We start from the raw sequence: 18,373 nt of genomic DNA, 5'->3' as shown, positions 1-18,373 counted from the left end.
ACCCGGTGGGCCTCCTTAGTGTGCGGATTACCGGCCGGGGGTTAGAAATAGTTGAGGCCAGCGGGGCTCACGGTGCAGCTGCCCAGTTTGCCCCACGTTAAAGAAGGCCCTGCGTATATTAGCTATTATATTGTATATGTTCATGAGTAGTTTATGGTATTGTGTATGATACATTGGAATTGTGTGAATGGATATGTCACATTGTGTGTTTGGTAGTATGTGTGGGGGCTGTTTGAGGTATTGCATGTGAGAGACTGCATGTGGGGTTGTGTGCATGTATGTGGATTGTTAGTGGTGTTGCGTTTGTGCAGATTATGTGTATGTTTGTGTGTGGGCTGTCCGTACTATTTGTATGAGGGATTACACAGGAATGCAGGATTCTGCATTCCTGTGTATATCTAGCAGTCTGGGTGGCTTCCCTGGGTTCCAGTGGGGACCAGACCGGCCAGGTACATGTCAAGGACAGGAGCTGCAACAGCAACTGCGAGCTGCTCTACTACAGTGTGGATTCCTATTCACAAGTGCTGTGAGGAAGTGATCTGAGATCACTTCCTCTACGTGCTGCAATGCATAAATTGAGGATTGTCCTTCACCACCTTTTCGGATTAGCAGATATCTGAAGTTTTACTGGGACTCCTGATAGGCCAGAACCTATTTGTCTCTAGCGGCCTTGAGTGCCGTGCAAAGACACCTCGAGTGCCGTGCATGGCACTAGTGCCGTAGGTTGCCTACCTCTGCACTATACAAACACACTGCATTATACACACTACATTATATAAACACTGCATTATATACACAGTGTGTTTGTGTAGTGTGTTTATATAATTCAGTGTGTGTTTGTGTAGTGTGTTTATATAATGCACACTACACACACACTCTGCATTATATACACACACTATACAAACACACACACTCTGCATTATATAAACAGACTACATTCACTATACACACACTACACAAATACACACACTCTGCATTCCTTATATACACACACTACACAAACACACACACTTTGCATTTAGTATATACAGCATTCACTTTACACACACACTGCATTCACTTTACGCACACTACCCACACACTACACAAACACACACTGCATCCACTACACAAACACACACTGCATCCACTACACAAACACACACTGCATCCACAACACTCACACTACACAAACACACACTGCATCCACTACACACACACTAAACAAACACTGCATCCCCTACACACACACTACACAAACATACACAGCTCCCCTGTCTAAACACACTGCATCCACTACACGTGGCATGTATATTTTGTGCATTTACCTTTAGAAATAGTTTTTATTTTCCAAAGTGGTAAATGTACAGAATATCGGCAAATTATATCTGCTATCGGCCTGAAAGTTCACAGAATATCGGTATCGGTATCGGCTCTAAAAAAATCAATATCGGTCGATCCCTAGTGCTGTATGTAAAGATTCAGTACATCCCAGCTCTACAAAGCTCCTTATGCATAGTTTAAAAAATATATATTATATTTTTTATAAATTAAAATATATTATATTTTTTATAAATTATTATATTATTTATTCTTTATAGTAACTTGTTCTGTTGTTTACGTAGGGAAATACTTAACGGGATTGCTGTTACTGATGAAAATGAAAATAAGCTTGGATACTCAAAGGTAAATATACTTTTTGTTTATAATTTGTTTGCGAATTTGAAATCTGACAATGTCCTTGTCATGGGTATAAGACTGTACAATTCACAATATAAGCTGGTGTTACCCAGACTGACACTGGCTTGTTCCTGTCCTGCAATTGAAGTGTAAACTTGGCTTGGGCCCTGGAAAGAACTGTCCTTAAATTTTCTCTTCTTGTTTTTAAAAGTTTATTACATTTAATGAAACTTAGTGATACCATTTTTTTAAAACATGATATACATTTGATTTATTTAAATATTTTTAGATTCGCTTTTTTTTCTGGCTGAGCAGCCATGTTGGATCAGACTGTACTGTTATCTGACCAACTGCTTCTCAACCTAACTTGCCTGCTGCTGTGATTGTTCTCGGTCAAACTGCAGCAGCAGGCAAGTTAGGTTGAGCAGTAGTTGGTCCGATAACAGTAGAATCTGATCCAACACGTGAATAAGAAAAAAATAATAATAATCAATGTACATCATTTAAAATAAAAAAATGTTTTATTAAAATTAAGGAGGACTGAATTCTACTGCTGAATATAGTGGTATATTCCTATATTTGAGTGGGTAGCACTCTCTCACTAGTTTATCTGATCTGGACTGACTCATTGCAACTTCCTTTGAAGTAGTAGGGATTTGTAAATCAAAACCTTGAGTTTGTTAAAAATATAAGGTTAAGTTATGTAAATGATTCTACTCTACACACATAAGCTTATTTTATATTTTCAAAAACAAGTTAAGGGACACGCCAGACACCAAAGCAACTTCATCTAAATGAAGTTGTTATGGTGCAATGAGGCACTCATACCTTAATGGGATAGAATAAACCATTCTCAAACTGTTTAAATCCAAAATTCTCCAGCAGCGATGTCCACTTCCGCCTTTCCTCCCCCCTTCTTCCCCGGTGGCATCCGGCTTCTGAATTTTCAGATTTAGGATGTGCATAGTGCTGCCGGGCAGGGGCGCCACTAATTGGCTGAAAGTGGAAAGCTGTAAAACTGGTTTCGAAAGAAACATTCAGAAATTCATAAGCTGGATGCTGCGGGGGGGGGACATTGTCACTGGAGGCAATTTTGGAGGTAAGAGTGTCACCGGTGGGCCTCTTGACCCCATAAAAACTTTTTATAGATTAAGTTGTTTTGGTGCCTGGAGTGTCTCTTTAATTGCAAAATGAATAGTGCCAAATACCTTTACAATAAGCTATAATGTTATATCGCTTGATGGTTTCCACGTACTACCAGGCACTGACCCAACTGAATGCATACACATTGCAATCGGACAATCCCATTAATGAATGAAAGCGCTTTTTGTCCAGGATTGCAAATTGAGATTACTCGAGTAGCCTGTGGATCAAATGCAATCTGCAGGTATCCCTCTATCTTTGGTGAAACTACAAATACTATTCTGCTCAGCAATCATTCTCCATCCTGGGCTGGATGAGCTGACAGTTTTAGTTCCCCAAGAAATGGGCCATTCTATTTTGTCTGACATTGATGTATTGAATAATCTATTTTATATTCGATTAATGTAAACGTACACCCATTTCTTTATCCCCATTAAATATAGCATGTGCTTTGACTCATAATGGGTAATAATTTTTTTGCCGTGAGTTTATCAGTAAACCACCACCCACTGCGGCTGCTTGTAAAAGACTATAATCCTCTTTCCAGCATTTAATTTATTTCTTAATTGCTTTTTTTTATTTGTTATATTTTGTTATTTGTTATATTTTACGTGCTGTTTCAGAAAGCTGCTGCTAAAGGGATTAGCCAGGTTGTAATATCCAGAATCGCTATGGCTGCACCTAGCATGAGTAAGTAATTAATATATTTCTTGATTTAAGGTGTAAAACACATTTTAAACTAATGTATCTTAATTGTGATCTGTACTTTTTAATAAAACATTCCTTTAGCCATAAAGCTTGTGTCTAGGTGAGATCCAGTTCTAGTTGAGACCCTTTAGTTTTAACCGTGTAGTTTTGTCAAAATATCTCCAGTGGTTGTCAGCCATTAGGGGCACTTCCTCCACCAGAACCAAATCAAAACTTTGGGGGTGGTGGACAGTGCTGACCACAATAGAATGGATCACATAGTCCTGAAAAAAACAACTGTTCTTTTCAGGACTAGTTCCATTTAGGCAGTGTAACCACACAATAGGAATTTTTTTTGCAAAACATATTTTGCAAGAAATATCCTAATGATGACAACGTTGTTTGCAGTGCAGTGGCCGGGTGGTGCAAGGGAGTGTGCGTTTTTATCAGAGGGAAGATAATTTTGCACTATTTTAGTGTGAGGGGAAACAGCTCTTGTTATACTTGTAGGGGGTTTGCCCTGATAGGAGGCCTCAGAGCCCCTGTCCTTGTGGAGAATGCCCTCTTTGGTTGTGTAGTAATGCAACTGCACCAGCACATCCCTTGGTGTCTCACCTCCTTTTCATCTTGCTCTGAGAGCTCAATGTGCTCTATCAGTTGTGAACATGGACTGTGGGATGTCAGGCAGTAGGGGCTGAAAGATGCTCAGCATTACCTCCATCATAGGTCCTTCTCCCATGGATTTGGGAGGCCCCGGATTCGTAGGTTATAGCTGCAAGACCTGCTAGACATGTCCTCAACAAGGATCTCCATCGATGTTGTTCATATCTGCACATTATTAGACCTGTTGGCCATATGGTTGTGGGCTGCTGTAACCACTGCCTCCACTCTGTGCTCTGGACCCACTGTTCATGTGCCAAGGGCCTGTATTTCGGGTTTCACTACGGCTGTACTTTTCTTTTTGTTTGGCAAAGGCTAATTCAGAGCTCTGGGCTCAGCCGTCCATTCAGTTTAGAGTCCAAGCCGAGCCCCCTGTATTTGTGTATTATTTTGTTTAGTTTTCTTCATTTTTTCATGAATAACGTTAACATGATCCACTTTTTTGACATCTATTAGATAAACGCTTTCATAAATGATATGAAAAGCAGACATTTACTATAGTAGATGGAGTGACATACATCTGTGTTAGTTCAGCATGCAAGGAAATGCTTTAGATGGGGTCTAGGAACAAAAAATGACAAAAGGAAACTATTTGCACATTACTATTCATGTGTGGGTGTCTAAGATGTCCCTTCAACAGTTTCCATACTGTACAATATGCCAATGTATGTAACCTTCTCATTACAAGAAATCATTTATACATTTTTATTTTCTTTGTTTAGTTCTGCTACCAATCTTGATGGAAAGACTGGAATCATATCCCTTTATGAAGGTAACTTTTTATTTTTTTATTTGTATTTTATTGAGGTTTACAGCCACATAAATACGCGTAAGATAATGGAAAAAATGACTTGTACATTCCAACATTTACCTTGTTTGGCATCGAACCTTAACATTTATGTTGCATTATACAGTTTTAAACATCAAACAATTTGCGTGTTATCAAATTTTTCTAAGTCTTATTTTATTCTGAAGTGTATAGATTATCTGTAGTATAAACCGTATTTAACTAGATGTGGGGGGAAAGAAATGGACCAGTAAGAGGGGATAGGCAATATATCGAATGTACATAATTAACAAGGAATACTGTGTAAATTCTATCTACGCCTGGGAGTTTGGCTCAGATCAAGCTCATGAGATCCAAAGTGACTTCTTTTGCAGCTGAGTCTCCCCTATTAATTCACTCCACAATTATTTTGATTCCGTGGACATATTATTTTACGTCCCTGATTTAGTGGGTGATTCCTACACTTGGGTTTGGCCCTTTCCCTACGGATGGTCTGCTCTGCACAAAACCTTGACGCAACTCCCATGATTTTATTGCCCTTAACCACTCTATTTTTTGCCTCAACAACATTAACTTGTATTCAATAGTTAGGGAAACTTGGTTTACTATGTCATCCACTGTAGGGTAGTTATTTGCACAACACTGTCAAGCTGATGAATATATTAAGGATATTGTTATGTGGGTTATCACTCATCCTATGGTATTGGGAGTTGTTTTTGGTAGTATAAGTAACAAATAAGTTTCTATCGTTTACCCAGTGAGCATTTACCAAATTTTCCCACCTCGTTCCATAGTTTTTGTACTACTTAGCACCCTGACCATATGTGGTTCTCCATTTTTATTACACTTTCAGCACTTGTCTGTAGACAAGCCTTGAGTGTTGTAGCCTGGATGGAACACCATCGACACCGTCTGTTGCAAGATTGTAATAGCTATACTGTTTTGTCTTAGTCCAATCAAACTGGATTAACTTTAGTTGTGAAAGAGAAAGGCCCTGGGTGGTTTTAAGGTTTATAAATGGGTATTTAAATTTAAATAGAATTATCATTTTTATGGCTGATATTTGACCTACTCATGAAATAAATAGAATTTTCAATGTACCTATTATTTGTGTGATTTATTTTTTGCTTAACTTTCTCGTCAGTTGTATCGCCAGCACAGTCAGGTAGTCCTGTCTCCAGTCGTAATTGAAAATAGATTTAAGATGTTGTAGGTTAGGTTTGTCTCTCCTGGCATTAAGTTTATAGTATGAGTGTTGACTATACTCCAATATTGTGCTCTGTAAATTTGGCAGGGATATTAGTAGTTGGCTCATCTGCAAATACATTAAGTTTGCAATCCTGTTCTACTTGAATTCCATGTATGTTTTGGTTTTGTCGGATGGCTACTGCTAGCGGCTCCAAAGCTACAATATAAAGCAGTGGAGGCAGTGGGTATTCCTGACGCGCATCGTTGCTTATATGGAAACTGTCAGTTAAAATGATGTTCAATTCCTGGGCTTAGGGTCGATGAGATAATTCTTTTACTTCCCCGAGAAACTGATCAGGGAATTTAGACTTGTGCAGGACCACCTCCAAGAAAAGACAGTTGAGGCAGTCATATGCTTTCAATGCATCTAAAGGCAGAAGGATGTCTTCTTTGTCCAAGTCACTTGGTATATGTAAAAGGTCTGGGAACTTTTTAGTGTTGTCTGTTCCCATTCTGTTCCCGTCGGTAATATATTTTCCAACCTATTCACAAATATTTTAACAAATAATAATTAAGCGTCCGTATTCCGGAGTGAAATGTTCCTTCTTGATCTATATTCTATATCAGTTTAGTTTAGTATTGCTCCATTTGGCATTCTAGTTGTAACCTGTCTGCCATGCTGTTGTGGGCCTCTGCATACTCCTCAAATCTGGATTCCATATGTGCAGTCCTATTTTCCAAATCTTGGATGTTTTTCTGCAATTCTGATAAGAAGCTGTCAAACCTTGCCATGATTTTATCTGCTGTGCTGTCCAACAGGGACCATATGACATCAGTTGTGACACAGTCTGAAGAACTCTGCTCCTTTATTCTCGGTGGGCTTCATATTCATTTGCTTGTCCACCATCTTGTTCCACCTTCGCTGACATTGTGCCTCTTTTCTGTTCCGATGTTCGGATTTGAAAGAACTCGGACTTGTCTGCCTGCTTCTTGTGGGCCATATTTGCAGGTTTCCATCATACATTATCAGCACACGTTAGGCTTCTTCATAGGAAAACATTGTTGCTTTTCTATGGGGATTTAGAAGACACTGGATGTCCTCATGCATAGTGTGAGGAAATCTAGCATTGTTAAATTCTGTGAAAGACCAGGAAGCTCCTCTAGTGGCTGACTGAGAAACAGCCATTAGAGACAATCTTTTACATTGCATGACTAAGGAGATAGGGACGCTGCACCCAGACCTCTTCAATGAGATTAACGGGAAACTATAGTCACCTGAACAACTACAGCTTATTGAATTTGTTCTGGTGAGTAGAATCATTACCTTCAGGCCTTTTGCTGTAAACACCGTATTTTCAGAGAAAATGCAGTGTTTACATTACAGCCTAGTGGTAACTTCACTGTCCACTCCTCAGGTGGCTGTTAGAGATCCTTCCTGGGTCATGGCTGCCTAAAATGCATCCAAACATTCAGTATCTCCTCCCTCTGCATGCAGACACTGAACTTTCCTCATAGAGATTCATTGATTCAATTCATCTCTATGAGGAGATGCTGATTGGCCAGGGCTGTGTTTGAATCATGCTGGCTCTGCCTCTTTGTCAGCCAATCCTATGGGGAAGCATTGTGATTGGATCAGGCTACCACTTCTGCTTATATCAGGAGGCAGTGGGCAGGTCTAAAATAAAACAGTGACAAAGTGAGCAGCTGCAGACTTGAATACAAGTAAGAATTTACTATATTTAGGGAGGCATGAGGGGACCAGGTGGGCTAGATGGTGGTTTTAACCCTATAGGGCCAGGAATACATGTTTGTGATCCTGACCCTATATTGATCCTTTAAGTCAGTGCTCCCCAACCTTTTTATCGCCGCGGACCGGTAAACATTTGATAATTTTTCCGTGGCCCGCTTGTTTTGATTTAATAAGACAAAAAAAAAAAACAGTCACATATATTAAAAAAACACGCAGACACATACATAGTCAGAAAATCACAAACACAGTCACATAAAGACACAGACTCAAAATTGTGTGTATGTGTGTGTGAGCGGTGCAGTGTGTATGTGAGGGTGGCAGTGTGTGTGAGAGTTGCAGTGTGTGTGTGTTTGGGGCGGTGTGTGTATGTGGGGCAGTGTTTGCGGGGCAGTGTGTGTAGTGTGTGTATGGGGCAGTGTTTCGGGGCAGTGTGTGTAGTGTGTGTATGGGGCAGTGTTTGTGGGGCAGTGTGTGTAGTGTGTGTATGGGGGCAGTGTTTGCAGTGTGTGTATGGGGCAGTGTGTGTATGGGGGCAGTGTGTGTAGTGTGTGTATGGGGGCAGTGTTTGGGGGCAGTGTGTGTAGTGTGTGTATGGGGCAGTGTTTGTGGGGCAGTGTGTGTAGTGTGTGTATGGGGGCAGTGTTTGCGGGGCAGTGTGTGTAGTGGGGCAGTGTTTGCGGGGCAGTGTGTGTAGTGTGTGTATGGGGGCAGTGTTTGCGGGGCAGTGTGTGTATTGTGTGTATGGGGCAGTGTTTTGTGGGGCAGTGTGTGTAGTGTGTGTATGGGGCAGTGTTTGTGGGGCAGTGTGTGTAGTCTGTGTATGGGGCAGTGTGTGTAGTCTGTGTATGGGGCAGTGTTTGCGGGGCAGTGTGTGTAGTCTGTGTATGGGGCAGTGTTTGTGGGGCTGTGTGTGTAGTGTGTGTATGGGGCAGTGTTTGTGGGGCTGTGTGTGTAGTCTGTGTATGGGGCAGTGTTTGTGGGGCAGTGTGTGTAGTCTGTGTATGGGGCAGTGTTTGCGGGGCAGTGTGTGTAGTCTGTGTATGGGGCAGTGTTTGTGGGGCTGTGTGTGTAGTGTGTGTATGGGGCAGTGTTTGTGGGGCAGTGTGTGTATGGGGAGTAAGGAGGGTAGGGAGGCTTTTTTATATATTTTTTATTTAATTAAAATTAATATATTATTGTCCCCCCTCCCTTCTTACCTTTACTGGGAGGAGGGGGGACATTTCTTAGTCCCTGGTGGTCCGGTGGGGATTCCCTGGTGGTCCCAGTGGTGGTGAGATGAACTCTAGCCCAGTTACAGGGCTAGAGTTCACTCTCGCGAGATTTGGAGCGTTGCCGTGGTTACCGCGGCAATGCTCCAAATCTCGCGAGAGGAGGACCCGGAGGAGCTGCAGGTAAGAGCTCCCGGGTCCTCTCTCACTCCCTCCCCTGCCGGCTGTCAGCACAGTGCCTGCAGACCGGGGAGGGAGATCTCTGATCTCCCCTCCGGTCCGCAGGCACATTGCAGGGCTGGCACTTGGGCAATGCCAGCCCTGCATGAGCTGGCAGGCTCGCACACCCCTGGGCGGCCCGGTACCGTTTGATCCACGGACCGGTACCGGTCCGCGGCCCGGGGGTTGGGGAACACTGCTTTAAGTGATCTGAGTGCCTATAGTGTCCCTTTAATGTTATGATGTGAAATAAAATAGTTGTGGAATTAGGATTTCATAATTGCTCCCACATAATAGATATGTGATGCATAATACTGGTGAAATGAAGAGTTGCAAAAAGATTTCTTCTTGGGAATTGACCGGAGAGTTTCAGATATTAGGACCAAATAGCCCAGCGTGATAAAGGCCAAAGTTCTACTACATTCGTCTAAAAAGTGAGTTTCCCTGATCAATTCCTGACAATTCTAGTGAATAATGCTGTATGGTTTATTCAGTAAACACCAAACTGAAGTGTCTTGTAAAATTCAAGACAAAATAGCCAAGCTGTGATTTTCAGGTTTTTTTAACAGTTCAGCAGTTTTCCAGGTCATGTTATGGTGCAATATACACACTAGCTAAGCATCCCGTGCTTGTGGACTTTTCCCCCAGTGATAAAACATGTTAGGCAGATCTCCAAAAAAATACTTATTGAGGAACCATTCAGCAAGCGGCCGTGTAAGTGATTGTGATGTTAAAAGTATCTTAGAATCAATAAATTATTTATTATATAAACTATATATATTGACTAAGGAATATATATTTTTTTTATAATTGGGCATACTTTGAAATCAGCAGTGCATATTTTCAGTCCGAGAACAGAAGCAACAGACCGGTCCCAAATTTAAAGTGTTTAAATATTGAAATCAATGTTTGCTATGGCAGATTCTTGTCAGCCAATCAGAGCGAGATAACACACCCATGCGTGCGCATTGTGTTCAAAGTACTGGCACTTGCGCATTGCTAAAAGCTGTTAGCAGTTTTCTGCAGTTTGCTGGGAAAATAGGTGCACAAGAGGTCTCATGTCTTATTGGGAGGTTAGTCCTTTGAGTAAATACTTTAGCATTGTCTGGATTTAGGAAGGTTACAATTCCAGATTAGTTTACTTTGCCATGACAGATCTATGGACTATCACATGTCAAATTCAGAAAGCCGTGATCTATAAATGCATCAGTCTACAGCTCATGTCACAGAAAAAAGATAGTCTTACGCATGTCTTATTACACCGGTCTGTACGCTGAGCCATTGTCCTGAACCTACAGTTTATAAGTTGAAGGGGATTCCACTTAGATCCCATTGCAAACTGAATCTTCCTTTCCTGTAAATACCACCACTAATACTGAACTCCAATATATAGTTATTACATTTCCTTGCTGCAACAAAACTGCTTTTTACCCTAAAAGGGTTGTGCAATTTGTCAGTTGTGTGTGTGTGTGTGTACGTGCATATTTTACAAAAGAAGCAATGCTTTTTGTTCTTTGCACCTTCACCCAAAGGAAAGGTCTTTCCACATCCCACAATCTTTTTATGTAACTTTCCAAATCGTATCTGTAAACTTTATACTTACGACCTTTCTACAGACTAATTGGCCAGTGTATCAGATTGTTTAATATTTGCTATACATAAGAGATGCATTTATTGTTTTGATATATTTTTTAACTGTTTGTTATAAAGGGCAAGACCCTAAAAAGTGAAAATAGAAGCAATGAGCAGAAATATATAAATATATCTATATATATCTATTTATCATATCGCTGAAAAAGTGCCAAGACATGCACGAAACGCGTCGTCCAGGTCCTCTTTGAAGGTTTGCTGGGCCCCTCTCCAGTGTCTATTTTTTTTTTTTCTCCTAGTAGGTTTTGCTATCTCCAGTTGCCTTTTGCTTTTCCCTACTTCACCCTTGTTTCCTTTTGGATGCAGGGCGTTTCATTTCCACCTATTTGAATGTGCATATCAGTTACACACTGTCTTTTGGTGCACATATTTGAGGTGACATCTTAGGTGAGCTACTAGTTGCTGCCATTTTTATTATATTTTTTTCCACTATTTGTTTTATTTATTTTTATTTTTTAAATTGTGCACTTTTTCATTACCTACTTGTGGCATTCTTTTGGAACAACTACTACCGTGTGGACTTCAATGGAAATATTGGTTTACTACATAGGTTATGGACTACAGTGGTATAATCTGCTTTTTTCTCATGCCAAATTTAATACCACTGTCAGGACTCCCGCTTGTTAATTTATTAAACAATTAATATAATTTCATAATTTTTGCTATTTTTACATTAAAAACATAATTTTAGGGGCGGCGCCCGACCGCCATGCTGACCGGTCGCGGGCTGGAGAGGCTCCTGCAAGAATCTGCCTAATTTGGGAGAAAATACCAACTTAAAGCCTGACTCGGAGCCAAGAGGCCACCTCTCATGTCCGGGCGGTTACCGGTGCCACTGCAGTCCCTGAGATCGGGAGCTTTGCAGACCCAGGGGGAGATGCGAGGCTTCAGAGTCTGTGGCCTACGCGGGTGGAGAGCGGGGCGGACGGCCGCCGTCCTGCTTTGGAACCTGGCTGCCGCGCAATAGCCCAGTGATGTGTCTCACGGGCCCCTGCTTCCCCCCCATGGACCGGGGGGGGTTATCCCGGTCCTCCCTGGAGGGAATCACCACCTAATTCTGACCCTCCGAGCCCGCCTGACAAAACGCACCGCACGCCGGGGCGCCAAAATGGCGGAGACGCAACTGATGCCGGGAATGGCATCTGCAGCTACCTGCAAGCAGCTCTGATCACAGGACCACACGCAGCATACACCATGAGCCTACAGACAAGCGTCGGACCCTCTGAAAAGCCCCTGCTTACCTCCCACAGATCGAGCCCGGCTCCACGGCTGCCTTCCTGGGCGGGATGCCGGCGGCGTGATGATCGTTGTACCACCCGAGCAGAGGCAGACACCAAACACCAGGAGGATGAGGGAGCGGACCACGGCCAGCAAGCGCCGCAGATCTGCCAGTGCCCACTCCCTCCAGCACTGCACGCCGGCACACGGAACGCAACGGCTGCTGCATGACAACGGGGCATGTTGTCCTGGCCCTCTCTGACCTCGACCCGGGACTGCATGACCCAACCACAGGGGATGACGAAGTCTCGAGTGGTATGGACTGATCCAGGGACTATACCTACCAATAGAGCGCTGAATGCTTCTTACCCAGTCGCAACCATACTGCCACACATCCCCTCTGCTCTCACCACCGGGGGTTACCTGCTGGGAAGTTCATCCTGATCAACGGTGCTGTGACTCATAATAATCTGACACTCCAGGTTTAAACATCCTTTACCAAGCTGGTGTACCATCTTAGTCTTAAATCCCTCTCTCTTTTACTTTTTTCTAATTTTTGTGTCTAAGTTTAAGTTTAAGCATATTTGAGCCTGTGTACCAGATAACTACTACATCTCATGTCTAAGCTTGCTAGGGAAGCTTGCCCACCTATATTGGCTTGGCATTCACACAGTGAGGCTACTTGCCTGCATAGTTTAGACATTAAGACATAAGTTTATATTATACTGTTAGCAACCTATGACAGTTCTGTCTATATCTCTTGTAAATGAATCTTATGCTATTGCCACTCGCAAGGTCTAATCTACAGAATTACTCAGCATTACTCTAACATATATAAAAATGTGCCGTTAATCTTAATGCACCAACTGTATTATCTGTGTATAAGCTCGAGGAATGCTGTTGGGGCACCACGAGCCTGCATGTTATTCATTCACAGCACAATAAAAATAAAGAATTTAAAAAAAACAAAAACATAATTTTAAACGTTTATCCAAAAATAATATATAATTAGAAAGGTTTATCCAAAAATATTAAATCAAGGCTTATATTCCATATGCTGATATACTCGTAGTGATGATCACAATAATTGTGTTCCACTTTATTGATCTCCTGCGTTCCGAATGTATTCTCACACTGTCCCAGCACAGACGTGCATCATATTCAGAATGCAATTCACCCCCTGGTGAGGCTTTATGGGGATAATGCCACTATGTGCCACCCTGCTCTTTATTGTATCAGATGAGACAGGATTTAAACCATGTGTTTATTTTGCAACCTATTTATTGTATGTGTAGGTTTTACGCTATAATTGAGTAAATATTTCCAATTTAAAATGTTCATATTTGTGCCTCATTGCAGAACCATTTCTTAAATGTATGTATTGTCTTATTATCAAGTTATTAGTCATCTATACTTTAATTTATTATTTTCCAGAAAATACGTTTTTTTCACGCTCCTCTACAAGTGATTCTGGCAGGTGGATTGTAAGTACTATTTTTATGGGTTTCTACATGGGGAAATGTTCATGCATCGGTATCTCTGGATTAGTAAATCTAAAGTATATTTCATAAAAAAAGCCAATATGTTTATTAGCCACCCAGCACTCCTGTCCCTTTATAAATATGTCTAGAGTATTTTTGATGATTTTCCATTAGAGTTTGAGGACAGGAGGTGGGTTTAGAACTTATTTAGTGTTTAATGTCTTTAAATTTATATATTATAGGGCCTTGAAAGAGTTAGCAGGGACCAAGGGTAATGGTCACCAAATATTCCAAAATGGAATGTTCATATCACAAGTGTTAAAATCCATTGGCTGATCAGTAGCTTTAACCAATCAGCATCTTTTTCCGCTTTGTTTCATTTTGTAGTCAACTCCTCTGTCAATTCCGATAACATGGATCAGATGGAAAATAGCACAGTCTTGTGAAATTAACCAATGTACGTTAAAGGAACACACCAACATTTTACCTAAATATATTCATAGAGAATGTATTTATTGCTGCGGCACAAAGCAATCTGGGAAAGCAACCTCCTGGCTGTTTAACAGCAACTAGGGTGCAACCTAGACACTATATAAAAGTGCCGATTTCTCTGGTGCCTTTATGAAGTGACAAAGAGCCTACGCTAACGCCTGAAGCACATCAGTAGGCTGACGTTTGAGGGGGTGTGAAGTGTTCATTTAAAACAGTCAGCCATTTGCTATTAAATGGGCACTACAGTATTCGGAACACAAGTGTGTATTCCTGACACTATAGTTCTAAAACCTCCGTTTAGGTGGTTGGCTCGCCCTTACCTCGAGTTAGAAAGGCGACTTACTCTTTTTCCAGAACAGTGCTGGGCACCTGCATCTGGCCCCAGCTCCGATCCGCCTCCTTGACTGACATAACTGTCTGAGGAGTGGCCACTAGATGTGCACCTTGGCTGTATTCTCTGAAAAGTTAGTACTTACAGCAAAAAACCTGCAGGGACTGACTATACTCACCAAAACAACTACATTAAGCTGTAGTTGTTCTGGTGATTATAGTGTCCCTTTAAGCGTCTTTTCCACTGAAGACCCTGGAAATTGCTACTCCCATTCCTATGGTTTTGAATATTTCTTCATATGAAAGTTAAAACTTGTTTTCAGTATATTGAAATAGCCATTGTGTTTAAGATTAAGACAGCCACCGAGGCTCAAAATCAGGACAGTGGATTATCTCAACAAATGTCTGGGAAGAGATAACAGTTGGTGGGCAGGTGTGTGTGTGTGTGTGCGTGAGTTTTAGCGTAGGCCTTCTACTCTGCCTAGAATTTCTTTTTTTTATTATTATATTAAGTGTTCTTAAACGGAGATTGAGATTTACTGGTTTAAATAAAGTCTCTGTTAATGGCCCGTCCGTGCTCTTTCTCTTTGTGTATTAATTTGTTTTATGTTTGTTATATTTTGCAGCTTACTATTCATGGTTCCTGTTGCCTGCTCATTATTCCCACAAAGATGGTAAAACATTTAAAGTGTTTTTTTTCTTTTTCCTTTTAAGTATTATTTATATTGTTGCACTTCCAAATCTGTATGTGATACCAGTGTCAGGGGACTATATTCTCAAAGTCCGTAAATCCTAGTCTTTCAGGGTACATACAGAGATACTCTTACACTGGGAGAAGGCTGAACACAGGCTTGTAAACTATAAATAGGACAGCCATATATAATAGATGACGTCCATTTCCCAGTCTTTATACATGCCACCCAATATTTCTATTGGCCACTCGATATTTCAATTGGCCAAGCAGAGATGCATGTTTAGGGGTAATTCTGGAGATGTGGCCCAGGGACAGGTCTATTTGGGGAATTTTTCAATGTTCCAGACCTAGCTATAGCAAATTATGGAAATTAGTAAGTTAAGTGGACCAAAGTCAAGGCATTTACACAGTCACACTGTTCTAAATCCATTTTATGTAAATTCTAACAAATATTACATCCAGTTTTATTAGTATGGCACTTGTGATACATTTATACACAACAAACATTCTAACCCCCTACAAAAGGACAGCTAGGTAGAAAGAAAGATAACAAGGGATTTGGGTCGGAAAGAAGAAACGCTCCTCCTAAATAGGGACATCTGGAAGGTGTATAGTCTTGCTTGTTCTGAGCATTTCCCACTTACATTTAAATTCTTTATCTCCCCAATCTTCCACTCTTGTTCGATTGTTGTGTAATCAAGTCCTATTTTCCCAATGTCATTATTATTGTGTACCCTTTTTGCTCCAATACAGAATTCGGCACCATTTTATTATCTCTGCAGCCCTTGCAATGCTTGTGTTGCCTTTTACCTGTCTGTCAACATTCCTTTGTTGGTCTGCATCTCTTGCAGCAACCAGTTTAACCTTCTGTCTGTCTTTCACTCTTTGGTCAGTCCCTCCCTTGTTCTTATTACTTGGAAGGCACAAATGTGTTTGTATTAACCAGTTCGTTCCTTGCATGCCAGAATAAAAATATTGGTTTAACTGCATAATTTAAAATGCTTGACATTTCAATGCATAGTGCATTTCTTGTGCAAAAATAGTACTCTTGCTTTCCAGATAATATTTTCGGGGGGGGGGGGGATATTTTTTAATTTTTTGCCATTTGTCTCTGTGGAGGTAAAACACTGCAAAATATGGACACAGAACAGGATGTTTGTTCTTCTCCCAACCCCCGAATGATGATATTTTGTCCCACCCTGCTGACATTGCTCTGTCGTCCACATATTTTCTTGAACATATTTTTTGCGTAATAGCTTAAAGGGTTACTCCAACCACCGTGACCATTTCAGTGATTTGAATAGGTCATGGTGGTAGAAGTCCAAATGTGCAGTGTTTCTGCTTTTAACACTGCACATACAGAGATATTTTGTAATTGTGTGCTGGGGGCTAGTTGCACCACCATCACCCATGATATTGGCAGGCCTGTTCTGGGCTGCATAATGTCAATTCTAAGCATAAATTACATCTGTTGTCAGCACGCATAGCACACTGATAACAGATGTTAAAATCTGCTCCTTGCAACAGAATGCCTGCAATGAAACGCAAGCACCCGCGCCCTCCCTTGTTGTGGGTGCTCCCCCTGCATGCGCTCAGAGCCAGCGTGCGGCCCAAGTGACGCCTTTGTTTTAAACTCATTATTTTAATATATATATATATTTTTTTTTTCTTACAGTTCGATGGCAGTGAATTCCCTAGAGCCAGAACTTCGTGATTCTATCGTGAACAAGTATGGAGACAAAGTTCGCTACGTTTATTTTAATAAAGGACTATAGAAACATTAAAACATATTGTTACTGACGGACAGTGTTTCAATAATAAGATTGGTGCTGCTTCGACTGGTCCATTTCTACTCTCTTTTCCACGTTTCTCTTAAACCAAAATGAGCCAAATTCAAATGATTCCAGAGTCGACAATCTACATGTAATCTCTTACTTCTCAAACAAATGAATCAAACTGAAATGAAACAATAATTTTAGGAACTTAGAACCATGAGGGAAAGTCTCAGAATTGCAGGTGTGTATGAACAAAGCTTCTTCTGTAGCTTTGACAACCTTATTTGTTGGCTGAGAATCGTTATATATATATATATATATATATATATATATATATATATACCTCACACACTGCTGTAACACCCAGCTTAACAATTTGAGGCTTTAGTTGACCTGCCTTTTTTTAATGCACATTACAATGCAAAAACAAACCAAAAAAAAAAGCTTTAAAAGACAATATAATAAATACACTTTAAAACAGACTTGTTCATATGGTTTAAAATCTAATGGGGTTCATCCAAATTATGGACAATTGTTGGATCATCTGTATTCTGTAAACACCATATGGACGTAACATGAACAAACGAACCAGACAATGGACGCGCATGTTCATTTGTTTCGTGATTCGGAGTTCTGTCTGTGGTGCTATAAATAAAACTGACCATACATTATATTTTTTTCCCCCATCAATCATCTGACAGTCACTAAATGTTGATTTTAGTCACAGATTAGATGAGAAGTGACCAAGAGAGGGGGGGGGGGAAAGTAATATATATAAATATATGAAAACCAATATATATATATATATATATATATATATATAAAATCCAGTATGCTTGCACTCCAGGTATAAATGACACTATTGCCCAGTGCAAATCCAGCAACATTTTTAGGTATCCAAGTAAACAGAATGCACTTCAGGGTCTTTGAAATTATAAAAAAAAAAAAAAACTTTTAATTCAAATTTAAATTAAATAAAAGAATATACATCAACGTTTCGGCTCACATCAGGAGCCTTCCTCAGGATGGCAAATATTTGTATTCATATTTTTTTGATATGAATTAAAAGTATATATAACTGAGTTATAGAATCAATTTCGACGATAAATTAGGACTTGAGCAGACCCATGACATGCGTTTCGCCAGTCAGATGGCTCTTCAAGGGGGAACATCCAAAATGCTTGCTCTTAAATCAGGCACTCTAAGAAATAATTGAGCAACTGTGGTGTCCAATCAAAAGTCCACGCATAGATCGATGTTGGATTGTGCCAATTGATATCTATGGAGGAGAGGATATGAGTGGAGAATGTTATCCCAAGGGAATGGGCAAAAGTCTGATGTAAACAAATGTCAATAATTTAGTTAAAGGGGCGTGGTTCCGGCTCTGACCAAGATGGCCGCATAAGGAAAGTGCTCCGCTCCACCGGACCCC

The 18,373-nt window shown here is 40.7% G+C and overlaps 1 protein-coding gene across 4 annotated transcripts in view; it reads left to right on the top strand.

The window, feature by feature from the left end:
- The window catches only part of SFXN2 (sideroflexin 2), a 32,522-nt gene extending 15,533 nt beyond the window's left edge, over positions 1-16,989 (top strand). For all 4 annotated transcript variants that reach the window (XM_063435378.1, XM_063435377.1, XM_063435380.1 and 1 more), the window contains 6 exons: positions 1,605-1,665; positions 3,426-3,492; positions 4,872-4,921; positions 13,604-13,653; positions 15,099-15,146; positions 16,842-16,989. In XM_063435378.1, the coding sequence (XP_063291448.1) occupies positions 1,605-1,665; positions 3,426-3,492; positions 4,872-4,921; positions 13,604-13,653; positions 15,099-15,146; positions 16,842-16,941 (376 nt within the window). In that variant the 3' untranslated portion in view covers positions 16,942-16,989. The remainder of the gene's footprint in view (positions 1-1,604; positions 1,666-3,425; positions 3,493-4,871; positions 4,922-13,603; positions 13,654-15,098; positions 15,147-16,841) is intronic.
- Positions 16,990-18,373: the final 1,384 nt, after the last annotated feature.

The sequence above is a fragment of the Pelobates fuscus genome, chromosome 10 (assembly GCF_036172605.1).
Source record: "Pelobates fuscus isolate aPelFus1 chromosome 10, aPelFus1.pri, whole genome shotgun sequence".
Classification (NCBI taxonomy): domain Eukaryota; kingdom Metazoa; phylum Chordata; class Amphibia; order Anura; family Pelobatidae; genus Pelobates; species Pelobates fuscus.
Note: the sequence above shows the minus strand (reverse complement) of the source record. Positions and strands in the feature narration are given on the sequence as shown.